Below are 13,837 nucleotides of genomic sequence, written 5' to 3' on the forward strand. Positions count from 1 at the left end.
CTGCCTATCCCTCCTCCCCTTCCCACAGTGGCAACAGCCTCCCTTTAATTATTACTTAATAGAGAATAGGTTAATGGGGAGGTGGAGCTGGCGGAGACAGCTTCACACAGCTGAGAACTGCGCTCATGTGGAATGAAATATTTTACGTTTAAGGGCTTTGCTAAAGAACTTTTAATGAAGTATTTTGTTTGTTTGTCTTTTAGGGCTTTTGCAAAACCACCGATGTTCTCAAGCTCATCTAATCCAACTTCATCATTTTATAGATGAGCTATTTCAGGCATCATGTGGTTTTACCTACTATGTCAGAGCAGAACTATTTCACCCCAAGTTACTTGAATTTTTGTCTTTCACGTTTCATTTAAAAACTACACCAAACCCCCGTGGGTTGAGTTTAAGACGTGCTTTTTTAGACCAGATTCTATGTCAAGTGAAGGGTACTTGAGCAAAGTTTTATGTTAAAAGAATGCAACATTGTTTTCTGCGACTGTCAGAAGTTTAGTACCAGAAAGACATTTCACATTTGTATGTTTTCAAACACAAGTAAGAAAAATGTTTCAGGGCAGCTGATGTAGACCTTGTACTACTTTCCCCATCCAAAATAATTGGTATCCATGGGAACATTCTGAACCAGTCAACTGTCCACATTAGCTCATCTCACATGAGCTGATACAGAATGAGGTTTTGGATGCTTTTGGTTAGTTAATTGAAATGATGCAAGTTCTCTTGAGCTTACCACTAGTATTTATTTTCCTAGATTTTGTGTCTAAATGTTTTTTTTTTTTTTTTTTTTTTTGCGGTACGCGGGCCTCTCACTGCTGTGGCCTCTCCCATTGCGGAGCACAGGCTCCGGACGCGCAGGCTCAGCGGCCATGGCTCACGGGCCCAGCCGCTCCGCGGCATGTGGGATCCTCCCAGACCGGGGCACGAACCCGTGTCCCCTGCATCGGCAGGCGGACTCTCAACCACTGCGCCACCAGGGAAGCCCTAAATGTTTTTTTTTTTAAGGAAAAAAAAGGAATAAACTTTAGCTTGATTCCTCTTCCCACCCCTCCCCCCATTATGTATTGTTTCTTAGCTAAAGCTTCCAAACTAAGTTGTTTTTCTCAGGCTGCTTTTTTTTTTTTTTTTTTTGTAAAAACAACTTTATTGGAGTATATTTGCTTTACAATGTTGTGTTAGTTTCTGCTGTATAACAAAGTGAATCAGCTATATGTATACATATATCCCCATATCCCCTCCCTCTTGTGTCTCCCTCCCACCCTCCCTATCCCACCCCTCTAGGTGGTCACTAAGCACCCAGCTGATCTCCCTGTGCTATGGAGCAGCTTCCCACTAGCTAGCTATTTTACATTTGGTAGTGTATATATGTCCATGCCACTCTCTCACTTCATCCCAGCTTACCCTTCCCCCCACCATGTCCTGAAGTCCATTCTCCACGTCTGCGTCTTTATTCCTGTCCTGCCCCTAGGTTCTTCAGAATCTTTTTTTTTAGATTCCATATATATGTGCTAGCATACGGTATTTGTTTTTCTCTTTCTGATTTACTTCACTCTGTATGACAGTCTCTGTACCTCACTACAGATAACTCAATTTTGTTCCTTTTTATGGCTGAGTAATATTCCATTGTATATATGTGCCAAGGTCCATCTTTTTTATCCATTCATCTGTCGATGGACACTTAGGTTGCTTTCATGCCCTGGCTATTGTAAATAGAGCTTCAATGAACATTGTGGTACATGAATCTTTTTGAATTATGGTTTTCTCAGGGTATATGCCCAGTAGTGGGATTGCTGGGTCATATGGTAGTTCTATTTTTAGTTTTTTAAGGAACCTCCATACTGTACTCCACAGTGGGTGTATCAATTTACATTTCCACCAACAGTGCAAGAGGGTTCCCTTTTCTCTACACCCTCTCCAGCATTTATTGTTTGTAGATTTTTTGATGATGGCCATTCTGACCAGTGTGAGGTGATACCTCATTGTAGTTTGGATTTGCATTTCTCTAATGATTAGTGATGTTGAGCATCCTTTCATGTGTTTGTTGGCAATCTGTATATCTTCTTTGGAGAAATGTCTATTTAGGTCTTCCACCCATTTTTGGATTGGGTTGTTTGTTTTTTTGATATTGAGCTGCATGAGCTGCTTATATATTTTGGAGATTAATCCTTTGTCAGTTACTTCATTTGCAAATATTTTCTCCCATTCTGAGGGTTGTCTTTTCGTCTTGTTTATGGTTTCCTTTGCTGTGCAAAAGCTTTTAAGTTTCATTAGGTCCCATTTGTTTATTTTTGTTTTTTTATTTCCATTTCTCTAGGAGGTGGGTCAAAAAAGGATATTGCTGTGATTTATGTCATGGAGTGTTCTTCCTATGTTTTCCTCTAAGAGTTTTATAGTGTCTGGCCTTACATTTCGGTCTTTAACCCATTTTGAGCTTATTTTTGTGTGTGGTGTTAAGGAACATTCTAATTTCATTCTTTTACATGTAGCTGTCCAGTTTTCCCAGCATCACATATTGAAGAGGCTGTCTTTTCTCTGTTGTATATTCTTGCATCCTTTTCTCAAAAATAAGGTGACCATATGTGTGTGGGTTTACCTCTGGGCTTTCTATCCTGTTCCATTGATCTGTATTTCTGTTTTTGTGCCAATACCATACTGTCTTGATTACTGTAGCTTTGGAGTATAGTCTGTAGTCAGGGAGCCTGGTTCCTCCAGCTCCATTTTTCTTTCTCCACATTGCTTTGGCTATTCAGGGTCTTTTGTGTTTCCATACAAATAGTGAAATTTATTGTTCTAGTTCTGTGAAAAATGCCATTGGTAGTTTGATAGTGATTGCATTGAATCTGTAGATTGCTTTGGGTAGTGCAGTCGTTTTCACAATGCTGATTCTTCCAATCCAAGAACATGGTATATCTCTCCATCTGTTTGTGTCATCTTTAATTTCTTTCATCAGTGTCTTATAGTTTTCTGCATACAGGTCTTTTGTCTCCATAGGTAGGTTTATTCCTAGGTATTTTATTCTTCTTGTTGCAGTGGTAAATGGGAGAGTTTCCTTAATTTCTGTTTCAGATTTTTCATCAGTAGTGTGTAGGAATGCAAGAGATTTCTGCGCATTAATTTTGTATCCTGCTACTTTACCAAATTCATTGATTAGCTCTAGTAGTTTTCTGGTAGCATCTTTAGGATTCTCTAGGTGTAGTATCATGTCATCTGCAAATAGTGACAGTTTTACTTCTTCTTTTCTCATTTGGATTCCTTTTATTTCTTTTTCTTCTCTGATTGCTGTGGCTAAAACTTCCAAAACTATTTTGTGTAATTTTTTGTATAATTTGTATATTTTGTATACATATTTTGTATAATTTTGTATAATTTTTGTCTTTTTCCTGATCTTAGTGGAAATGGTTTCAGTTTTTCACCATTGAGAATGATGTTGGCTGTGGGTTTGTCATATATAGCCTTTGTTATGTTGAGGTAAGTTCCCTCTATGCCTACTTTCTGGAGGGTTTTTAATCATAAATGGGTGTTGAATTTTGTCAAAAGCTTTTTCTGTATCTATTGAGTTGATCATATGGTTTTTATTCTTCAATTTGTTAATATGGTTTATCACATTGATTGATTTGTGTATATTGAAGAATCCTTGCATTCCTGGGATAAACCCCACTTGATCATGGTGTATGATCCTTTTAATGTGCTGTTGGATTCTGTTTGCTAGTATTTTGTTGAGGATTTTTGCATCTATGTTCGTCAGTGATATTGGCCTGTAGTTTTCTTTTTTTGTGACATCTTTGTTTGGTTTTGGTATCAGGGTGATGGTGGCCTCGTAGAATAAGTTTGGGAGTGTTCCTCCCTCTGCTATATTTTGGAAGAGTTTGAGAGGATGGGTGTGAGCTCTTCTTTAAATGTTTGATAGAATTATCCTGTGAAGCCATCTCTGGTCCTGGGCTTTTGTTTGTTGGAAGATTTTTAATCAGAGTTTCAATTTCATTGCTTGTTATTTGTCTGTTTATATTTTCTATTTCTTCCCAGTTCAGTCTTGGAAGGTTGTGCTTTTCTAAGAATTTGTCCATTTCTTCCAGGTTGTCCATTTTATTGGTATATAGCTGCTTGTAGTGATCTCTCATGAGCATTGGTATTTCTTCAGTGTCAGTTGTTACTTCTCCTTTTTCATTTCTAATTCTACTGATTTGAGTCTTCTCCCTCTTGATGAGTCTGGCTAAAGGTTTATCAGTTTTGTTTATCTTCTCAAAGAACCAGCTTTTAGTTTTATTGATCTTTGCTATCCTTTCCTTCATTTGTTTTTCATTTATTTCTGATCTGATCTTTATGATTTCTTTCCTTCTGCTAACTTTGGGGGTTTTTTGTTCTTCTTTCTCTAATTGCTTTAGGTATAAGGTTAGGTTGTTTATTTATGATGTTTCCTGTTTCTTGAGGTAGGATTGTATTGCTGTAAACTTCCCTCTTAGAACTGCTTTTGCTGCATCCCATAGGTTTCGTCGGGTCGTTGTGTTTTCATTGTCATTTGTTTCTAGGTACTTTTTGACTTCCTCTTTGATTTCTTCAGTGATCTCTTGGTTATTTAGTAGTGTATTGTTTAGCCTCCATGTGTTTGTATTTTTTACAGATTTTTTTCCTGTAATTGGTATCTAGTCTTATAGCGTTGTGGTTGGAAAAGATACTTGACACAATTTCAATTTTCTTAAATTTACCAAGGCTTGATTTGTGACCCAAGATATGATCTGTCCTGGGGAATGTTCCATGAGCACTTGAGAAGAAAGTGTATTCTGTTGTTGGATGGAATGCCCTATAAATATCAATTAAGTCCATCTTGTTTAATGCATCATTTAAAGCTTGTGTTTCCTTACTTATTTTCATTTTGGATAATCTGTCCATTGGTGAAAGTGGGATGTTAAAGTCCCCTACTATGATTCTGCTACTGTCGATTCCCTTTTTATGGCTGGTAGCATTTGCCTTATGTATTGAGGTGCTCCTATGTTGGGTGCATAAATATTTACAATTGTTATATCTTCTTCTTGGATCGATCCGTTGATCATTATGTAGTGTCCTTCTTTGTCTCTTGTAACAGTCTTTATTTTAAAGTCTATTTTGTCTGATATGAGAATTGCTACTCCAGCTTTCTTTTGATTTCCATTTGCATGGAATATCTTTTTCCATCCCCTCACTTTCTGTCTGTATGTGTCCCTAGGTCTGAAGTGGGTCTCTTGTAGACAGCATATATATACGGGTCTTATTTTTTTATCCATTCAGCTAGTCTATGTCTTTAGGTTGGAGCATTTAATCCATTTACATTTAAGGTAGTTATCAATATGTAAGTTCCTATTACCATTTTCTTAATTGTTTTGGGTTTGTTATTATAGGTCTTTTCCTTCTCTTGTGTTTCCTGCCTAGAGAAGTTCCTTTAGCATTTGTTGTAAAGCTGGTTTGGTGGTGCTGAATTCTCTTAGCTTTTGCTTGTCTGTAAATGTTTTAATTTCTCCGTTGAATCTGAATGAGATTCTTGCTGGGTAGAGTAATCTTGGTTGTAGGTTTTTCCCTTTCATCACTTTAAATATTTCCTGCCACTCGCTTCTGGCTTGCAGAGTTTCTGCTGAAAGGTCAGCTGTTAACCTTATGGGGATTCCCTTGCATGTTATTTGTTACTTTTCCTTTGCTGCTTTTAACATTTTTTCTTTGAATTTAACTTTTGATAGTTTGATTAATATGTGTCTTGGCGTGTTTCTCCTTGGATTTATCCTGTATGGGACTCTCTGTGCTTCCTGGACTTGATTGACTATTTCCTTTCCCATATTAGGGAAGTTTTCAACTTCCCTAACCTGAGTGCTGCACTGTAGTGTTTATCAGAGAACCTGACCTGACCTACCGCATGTCATCAGTGCTCTCTGCTTTGCTGCTCAGGTCATGCTTTCTGTTCTGTGTGCTTCACAAAGCGAAAGCAGTGGGACTCTGAAGTCAGGGCAAGAGTTGCCCACTCAGCAGTTAAGCTTGTCACCAACTGTCATGTAAGTGATGCTTAGTTCTGTTGATTTGTATCTTCTAGTCCTTTGCTCTTTTTTCCGTGATCCTTAAGTTTTTAGTTTTAAACTTCATTTATGTTACAAAGAATTCTCTAAACACCAGGAACTGCACATCAGTTCTCTTTATTCGTGGTGAGAGCAGGAACACGGTCGTTATGTTGAGTTTCTACAAGTACAGATAGAGGAGAAAGATTACAAGGCTGAGGAACAGACATATCCACAGAAAAGTGTTATGGAGAGTTTTTAAAAGACATTTTAAGTAATTGAAACTTGAATTCCCTTTATACATTCCTGAATATTTTCTCTGCTTGTTGTCCTCCATAGACAAGAGTACACATTGGGAGATTCAGCTTGTAAGAATTCTGAGTCTGATCCTGAGGACTTTTCAGATGAAACAAATACAGAGAACCTTTATGGTACCTCTCCCCCCAGCACACCTCGGCAGAGGAAGCGCCTGTCAACCAAACACCAGAGGAATAATGTAGGGAGGCCCACCAGTCGAGCTAATTTGAAAGGTAAGTCTTGTACTTAAAAAGATATATTTGAGAGGGCGTGGCATGGTTGGTATATAATCTTTATGTAACAAGCAACTATTGATAGATGCTTTTTCTACAATAATGTTAGTTATTCCTCTTATTTTAAATTCGATTTTATGCTGCCTTAAATTTTCTTTTTAAATTTTTGAATTATCACCATTAGCAATATTGTTAATAAAAGAGAAAATAATTCTCCAGAGATAGAAAGGTTTGTCCTGAGTAATTGTTAAAGTCAGTGTGTGAGGCATTTGCGTTCCTTTTAGGACGTGGAAGAGGACAAACGTGGATGAATCAGCGTGCCTGTCCAGGATGGTTGCTGGTGTACGGGATAGGTGGCCTTCTTTTATTCTTTGAATCTCTTAGGCTGAAACTTCTAGATTCTGTCTTCCTGACACGATGTATTGGGCACTTCGGGAGAGGCAGGGCCATGCTTGCTTCCCCAGGATTCCCTAGGCGGCCTGAGAACTGTGCTCTGCCGGTGACCGTGATGCTGCCCGCGTGGACAGGGCCCTCGTCCCCTCTAGGCACAGGGCCTGGATGGTATCCCGCCTTATAGTCACACACAGAATCTGTGGTTTACTTTTCTTTCTGTTTGGAATCCCAAAGCCCAGATAGTATTCTGCTCCTAGAAGCTGTTTCTGCTCCTGAGACTGTTCTCCGTTTTCATTTCTTCCTTCCTCTGAGCGCGTCACAGCTGTTCTGTTCTGAGGCAGAGGAATTGAATCATGCTGACCTGCTTCCTTGTACCTGCTTTCTGGCATGGAACCTCAGGTCCCTGAAGCCTTACGGTTTTAGAATTTCTCTGTTAATTTCAGCAAACCACTTGTCCTAAAACTGATCTCATAGTTTCCTAGAATTCATCTACCTATTACTGTGCAAGATAGGGATATCGTTCTTCATCTCCTCTGAGAAATTTCCCCTTATCACATGTTCTCCCTGCTGAAAAGAGACTCATTTCCATTTCTCCCTTTCTTTAGCTCGTTTTCGTCCTCTCTTTCCCTTTCCCACACATTTCTTCCACACATTGATCTCTCATGGTTAACGTCGGCAAGTTCATTCTGTGTCCCTATCATAGCCATTCCTCAAGAAAGAAGAAGGGTAAGAGAAGTGGACTTTATTGTACTTATTTGCTTGAGTGAAGTCTTATCCAAGGAGGAATTCCTAAGTAAGAAATGGTCTTTCTTTCCCACAGGGAAGATGATTTTTTTTTACTTTCTTTTAAAACTGTATTTGTAGTAGGATGTTAACCTATGGTCTGTATTTACTCCCTTTGTAAAGTAATAGCTTTCCATTGCAATATATTATCTTTAAAATCAGTCCTTTTCCATTTTCTCAAAGAAATTTCTCAAATGCCTACAGAAGTTCCTTTTGAAGCAGCATCTACTGAACCAATATTAGTTAATACATATTTGTTTCGTGGTGGTGAAATGCAATGATGCCAGTAGGGCATCTGCTTTGTCTTCACTTGTTCATACTATTTTAGAACCGGAGTGGAGAACACAGTCCCCCCCCCATTTTATAGATTGAGAAAGTGAGGCCCAGGGTTTTAAAGCAACTTCTTAAGGCCAGAAGGCTTGAGATAGTGGCAGGACTAATTTTAGGTACTATTTTTATTTTTAGTTTTTGGCCATGCCACATAGCTTGTGGGATCTTAGTTCCCTGACCAGGGATTGAACCTGGGCCCTCGTCAGTGAGAACGCAGAGTCCTAACCACTGGACCACCAGGGAACTCCTAGGACTAATTTTAGAACTAGTTCTCCTGGTCCTCAGTTTGGACTTTTTTCCCAGTATAAGCAGCAGGGGTTAAGCTTCTCTGAATGTGGTACTTGACATGACTGTATGTCTTTAGTAATCAGTCAGAAAACCCGTCACTGGATACTTGTTGAGCTCTGCTGTCCTTCTGGGCTGTGTCAGAGATAGAAGGAAGAGGGAAGGTTGTTTCTTTTCTTCCTCAACTTCTTTCAGTTGTTTATTTCATAAAATTACAGAATTTTAGATCTGGAAGGGGTCTCAGAGACCACGTTAATTCCTGCCGTTTTGCAGGTGAAGAAAGAATGCTCATAAACCTTTTGATTTGTAGCTATCTAATAGCAGACCTAGGGCATAAGTTCTTAATAACTTATGTTTTTTCTTATTGCAAAAGATTACATGTTTGTCGTAGGGAGTTTAGAAAATACTGACAAAAAGAAAGAAAAATACCCATAAACCCAATATGCAGAAATAACAGCTTTTACCATCTTTGCCTTGTAGTCTCTTTACATGCATATATTTGTGTTGTGATACGATATCATACTATTTTTACTATTTTATAGCTGGCTTCCTTTTTCATTTAATGATTCATAACTTTCTGTGCCATAGAATAACCTGTGCCATTCATTTTAATGGCTGCCGAGTCATTTGTAGCAACATTTGCCCGATTATCACTCACAGTTCTTGAGTGCTTACCTAAGCACTGCGCTTAGCTCCTCAAAAGAGTTATCTTTCAAATATCATAATAACCCAATGAGATGTAGGTTCTATATATTATTATTCAATTTATGGTTGAGGACATGACACAGAGAGTTTCTAGGACGTGTAGTCTTAACTGTCCCAGTCATGCATATACTAGAAAGCAGTACGTTTGCTGTCTGGTGAACTGTTTTTGTCAACATTCTTGTTCAAGAACACCAAAAAAAAGATGGAAATGAAGCAACCGTGTTGGGCAGGTGGGCCGTGTTACTGTTTTGGTGGTGGCGTGTTTGTGTTGAGCTGGTAGAACAAACAGCGCTTGAGAGCTCGCTGGCTGCAGCAGCAGAGCGTGGGGGCCGGAGCACAGACTTGGCTGCCAGATTGCCTGGGTTCCCATCCTGGTTCTACCACCTTCTGTGTACGCCGCCTCCGTGTCTCATTTTCTTCATCTGTGAGGTAATCTGCCTTACGGTGCTGTGGGGGTTTTATGTTCAGTAACGACTAGCTGTCATTATTATTGTGAGCTAAGGCTTTCTTTCTCACTACTTGCCTTAAACTTCAAAGTAGAATTAACTAATTATATCCTCGACTGTACCCTTATTCACTGGGGCCCCTCCTTTCAGGACACTGAGTCTTGAGCCACATAGTTACCCAGGTATGGCGTTGGGACTGCAGCCTGGGTCAGTCCTGTCTGGCTTCTCCGTTTCCTGTAGCTCTTCCTTTCTTCTTCTCACTCTGTGTGTTGCCATCGTAGTGACGTTTTCTCTGGGTCTTTCTGTCCTCACCGCCCTCCCTTTCCTCTTGCCTTTACCTCTCCTTCCTTCCTTCTCCCTCCTCTTCTCATCCCCCTTTTCCTTCCTCCCTTCCATTCCTCCCTTATTTCTCCTGCATTCTTTCCACTGACTCGCGGCTTCAGCGACTCCCTAGGCGGGTATTGCATTAGATGATCGATAAGCCCTTGCTCATCTCCAGCAGGAATCACAGAGATGAGCAGGCAGTCCCATCTTGTGTGGTAGAGCTGGGGTGGAGGGGAGAGGTGGGGGCACTTCTGTGGGTGCCCACAGGAGGGGATTGAGCAGACCTGGGCTTGGGAAGACTTCTGGAACAAGTGACACGTGTGCTATGGCCTGAAGGCTGAGTCAGGGAGACCAGTATTTCAGACTCATTTGTCAATAATGATAGTGTATTGGTCTCTCAGTATTTTCAAGAGATTTTAAAAATTAGATTGGCCAGATTTATTTTAAAAGCTTTCCAAGGAAATATGAACTGATGCATTATTTCTTTCTCTCTGCAACAAGCAAAGGCTGCCTGGCTCACAGGGCCAGCCGCTCCACGGCATGTGGGATCTTCCCGGACCGGGGCACGAACCCGTGTCCCCTGCATCGGCAGGTGGACTCTCAACCATTGTGCCACCAGGGAAGCCCCTGAACTCATCTTTTTAATTAACATCACCAATAATATTTTCGTTTTTCTGCTTACCTTTTGCTTTGTGACAGCCACCCCAAAGCTTAGTGTTATGAAAGCGTCCATCTTATTGGGCTCACGGTTCTGTGGGTAGAGTAGCCACTAACCCTGTTGTCTTTAGTGATGGTAGCCATTGTCATGAGCTATTATATGGATATGATTCTTTAAATATTCTTATTATCCTAGGCTCAAAATAACCAACTACTGTTGTTACAGGCTTATTTTTTATAAATGGAAATTTAGTACCAGGCAACCTTCTGACCAACTGGTAATAAATTGAGGGTTCCCATGAGAGAACTGCTCACAGAACTCAGGAACACACTTTACTTATGTTTATCACTTAAGTTGCCTCATTAGTGTAAATTGAGGTGTGATTGATAGGGGCTCCTTATGAATAAAAAAGATGCTTCTATCAGAAAATTCCAAGGGTTTTAGGAGCTCTGTGTCAGGAACCTGGACAAAACCCAAATATATTTCTTATGTTAAAAAGCAAAATTCAGCCAAGTGAATTTGAAGATTTGACTGGCTTTATTTATGAATCAGGCAGCATTACGTCTAGCAGCTAGAAGGGTTCTCTGGGTGGTTGTGCAAAAATGGAAGGGATTTTATAGGAAAAAGGGTGGAGTAAGGGAGCTATTAGCAAAAAAAAAGAAAGGATTATTTTCTGACCAGACATCTTTTTTGTTTTGTTTTGTTTTGTTTTGTTTTTTGTGGTACGTGGGCCTCTCACTGTTGTGGCCTCTCCCGTTGCGGAGCACAGGTTCCGGACGCGCAGGCTCAGCAGCCATGGCTCACGGGCCCAGCCGCTCCACGGCATGTGGGATCTTCCCGGACTGGGGCACGAACCCGTGTCCCCTGCATCCGCAGGCGGACTCTCAACCACTGCGCCACCAGGGAAGCCCCAGACATCTTTTTTTATGGGGGTGGGGAGGGATGACAGGGGTTTTATCATGCAGAGTACCTCTTCCTCTGGGGGATTGTAGAGGGTCTACTTGATGGATTACTTTATTGGTATTGACCAGAAAATTCTAGACTGTTAATTAAAACTACATTTCTGGGAGAGGTTGGAACTGCAGTGAAGTAACGTATAAAATATAGGTTTGCCATCATGGGCTTTTAGCATGCGACTGACACCCATTTGGGGCCTGTGGTTTTCTTTCTAATACTTACTACACCCTGATGAGCATTATCAAATACTAGCAAAGATATGAGGAGATGACAGCTTTCTTACAGTGAGTGTAAATTGTCTCAATCCCTGTGTGGAAGTAATTTGTTAATACACTCAGACTGAGCTTGGTTATATCCTTGACCCAAGCAAACGCACTTTTGGGAGTAGACTTTAGAGAAGTTCGTGCAAATAAACACGAGAAGTTCTGCAGAAAGACTTGTGTCACTCATTGTGATTTCCTTTCATAATACGCAAGTGGGTAACCACAGACGGGAAAGTTCCAAACAATATGTATTGTAGTGGTTGTCTGAGATAGGGGAGGCCTGAGGAGGGGGCCTAGGGATGTAGGACAAAGGTGAGGTCACCACTGCCCACAGTGTTTTATTTCTTTGTACTGATGGACTTTAGATGTGTTTAAAATTATTTTATTTGACTTTTGCATTTTCCTGATTTTGTTTCCCTGGGAATGTTAAAGATATTTTTGTTTTCAAAATATTAACTTCTGCTTTTAGAAGCTGTGCTAAATATTAAATATATAACAATGTTATGATATCTAGGTAAAGATGGTTAGCTCTTTATTACCTAAAAAATACCAGCTATGTGACATCCTGACAGATGTAACCTACCAGTTCAGCTCTTGAATTAACTCACTGACCAGGCTTGATTTCATACTTTGATGAGTAACAGAATTTAACTGTGGTGTTACTTCAGATCATAATTTTTGGATAATGGTAAATAACTACCAAACTACAGCAATTAAGATTTTGATAAATTTTGGACCATAATGTGTAGCTACCCATGTGTAGCTGTTTCTCCTTAAGGCTGGTTTAAGAAGAGACAAACTATCTCATCCTTAAATTTTTGTTCTTTTTAATTAGCAGAAGGAAGTAAATCCAGTTCATCTCATAGTTTTAAGTAGGTTAAATAAGAATGAAGACACCCAGGCCAAAGCCCTTTTCAGGGTGAATCTGCCTCGTAATCATTATCAGCCCCCTTTTGCAGGAGTAATGTAATACTGTAAGAGCCAGGTTACAGAGAGAGTAATCTGTAATCTGGCATATACATGCGTGCATATACACACACGTATGCATGCACATGTACACACATTAATCTCCCTATCGTTAGCAAATATCTCAAGGTGTGTGTGTGTGTGTATGTAAATGTGTGTGATTTTTTGCTAGCATAGTGAGATTAGCAAGTTTTATTTTTTTTAATATAATACTGCTATAAAACTGATCTGGTAAAATGGTTATGAATCAGATTCAATCTGTAGAGTAAGAGAAATGTTCTTTGTGAACTAGAGTGGACTTAAATCTATATTTCAGTTCTTTAATCCAAACTCAGCCTGACTTTCAAGGTTCTAATTTATATTTCCAGTCTACCCATCTACATGTAGACTCACTATTCCAGCCAGGCTCTCTTCTTTTCTGCTTTTGTGTCTTTTTGTATGTTTATTCTATGGCTTAAAATATTCTCTTGCCTTCCTTGCTACCCTTATTTAAGATGAATCCATTCTTCAAGGCATTCCGTCAAGTACCTGGTCTTATTTAAAGCTTCCACATATCAGTTTGCCCACTGTAATCTGTCTTTTATGGCACTCAGCATCTTAACCTTTCCTTAGTCAGACAGCCCTGCCCTGTGAGCAGCTTGACAGGCGTAAAGGTGGTTGATGGCACAAACATGGGTTAGGATCCCTGTCCCGACATGTCTCATCTGTCTGGCCATCCATGTTCTGCGGGAATCTCCATCACAGTGTTGTTGTAAAGATGATGACAATTTCTGTAAGCCCTTACCTCATAAATGGGTAAAGCAGTGTTTGAATAGAGCAGTGTTTTCCCAAATGTGGTGTCATTCTAGCCAGGTTGAATCTGAGACACTGGGAGTGGGCCCAGGAATCTGCATTGTAGCAAGAACCTGAGTGATTCTTAATGTTTACTAAAGTTTGAGAACCTTGAATTAGAAGATCTCTAAGTCCCTTCAGGTTGTTGACATTGATAGCTTGCCACATCACTGCTCTAAAGATCATCTCACACTTAAAGCGCAGATACCCGTTTCTGCTTTCTCATTTGAGAGATCGAGGAGGGCCAGTGTTTTGAATTTGACATACATGTATGGAAGAATGTAAGAATTGTGAGGACTTGATAAAAAATACATTTTCTACATACTCTAAAGAGCTGTTTCTAGGTGTGAAT

At 39.8% G+C, this 13,837-nt stretch overlaps 1 protein-coding gene across 6 annotated transcripts in view; it reads left to right on the plus strand.

Annotated features, from left to right (window-relative positions):
- MAP3K4 (mitogen-activated protein kinase kinase kinase 4) overlaps nt 1-13,837 on the plus strand; it is a gene marked incomplete at its 5' end in the record, with an annotated part of 159,065 nt that overhangs the window by 77,950 nt on the left and 67,278 nt on the right. For 5 of the 6 annotated variants that reach the window (XM_079716912.1, XM_079716913.1, XM_079716915.1 and 2 more), the window contains one exon: nt 6,354-6,544. In XM_079716912.1, coding sequence (XP_079573038.1) covers nt 6,354-6,544 — 191 coding nt within the window. Of the gene's footprint in view, nt 1-6,353; nt 6,545-6,828; nt 6,898-13,837 lie in introns of all 6 variants that reach the window. The other variant, XM_079716911.1, reaches the window with a different exon arrangement.

This window comes from Hyperoodon ampullatus (assembly GCF_949752795.1).
Source record: "Hyperoodon ampullatus genome assembly, chromosome: 12".
NCBI classification, from domain to species: domain Eukaryota; kingdom Metazoa; phylum Chordata; class Mammalia; order Artiodactyla; family Ziphiidae; genus Hyperoodon; species Hyperoodon ampullatus.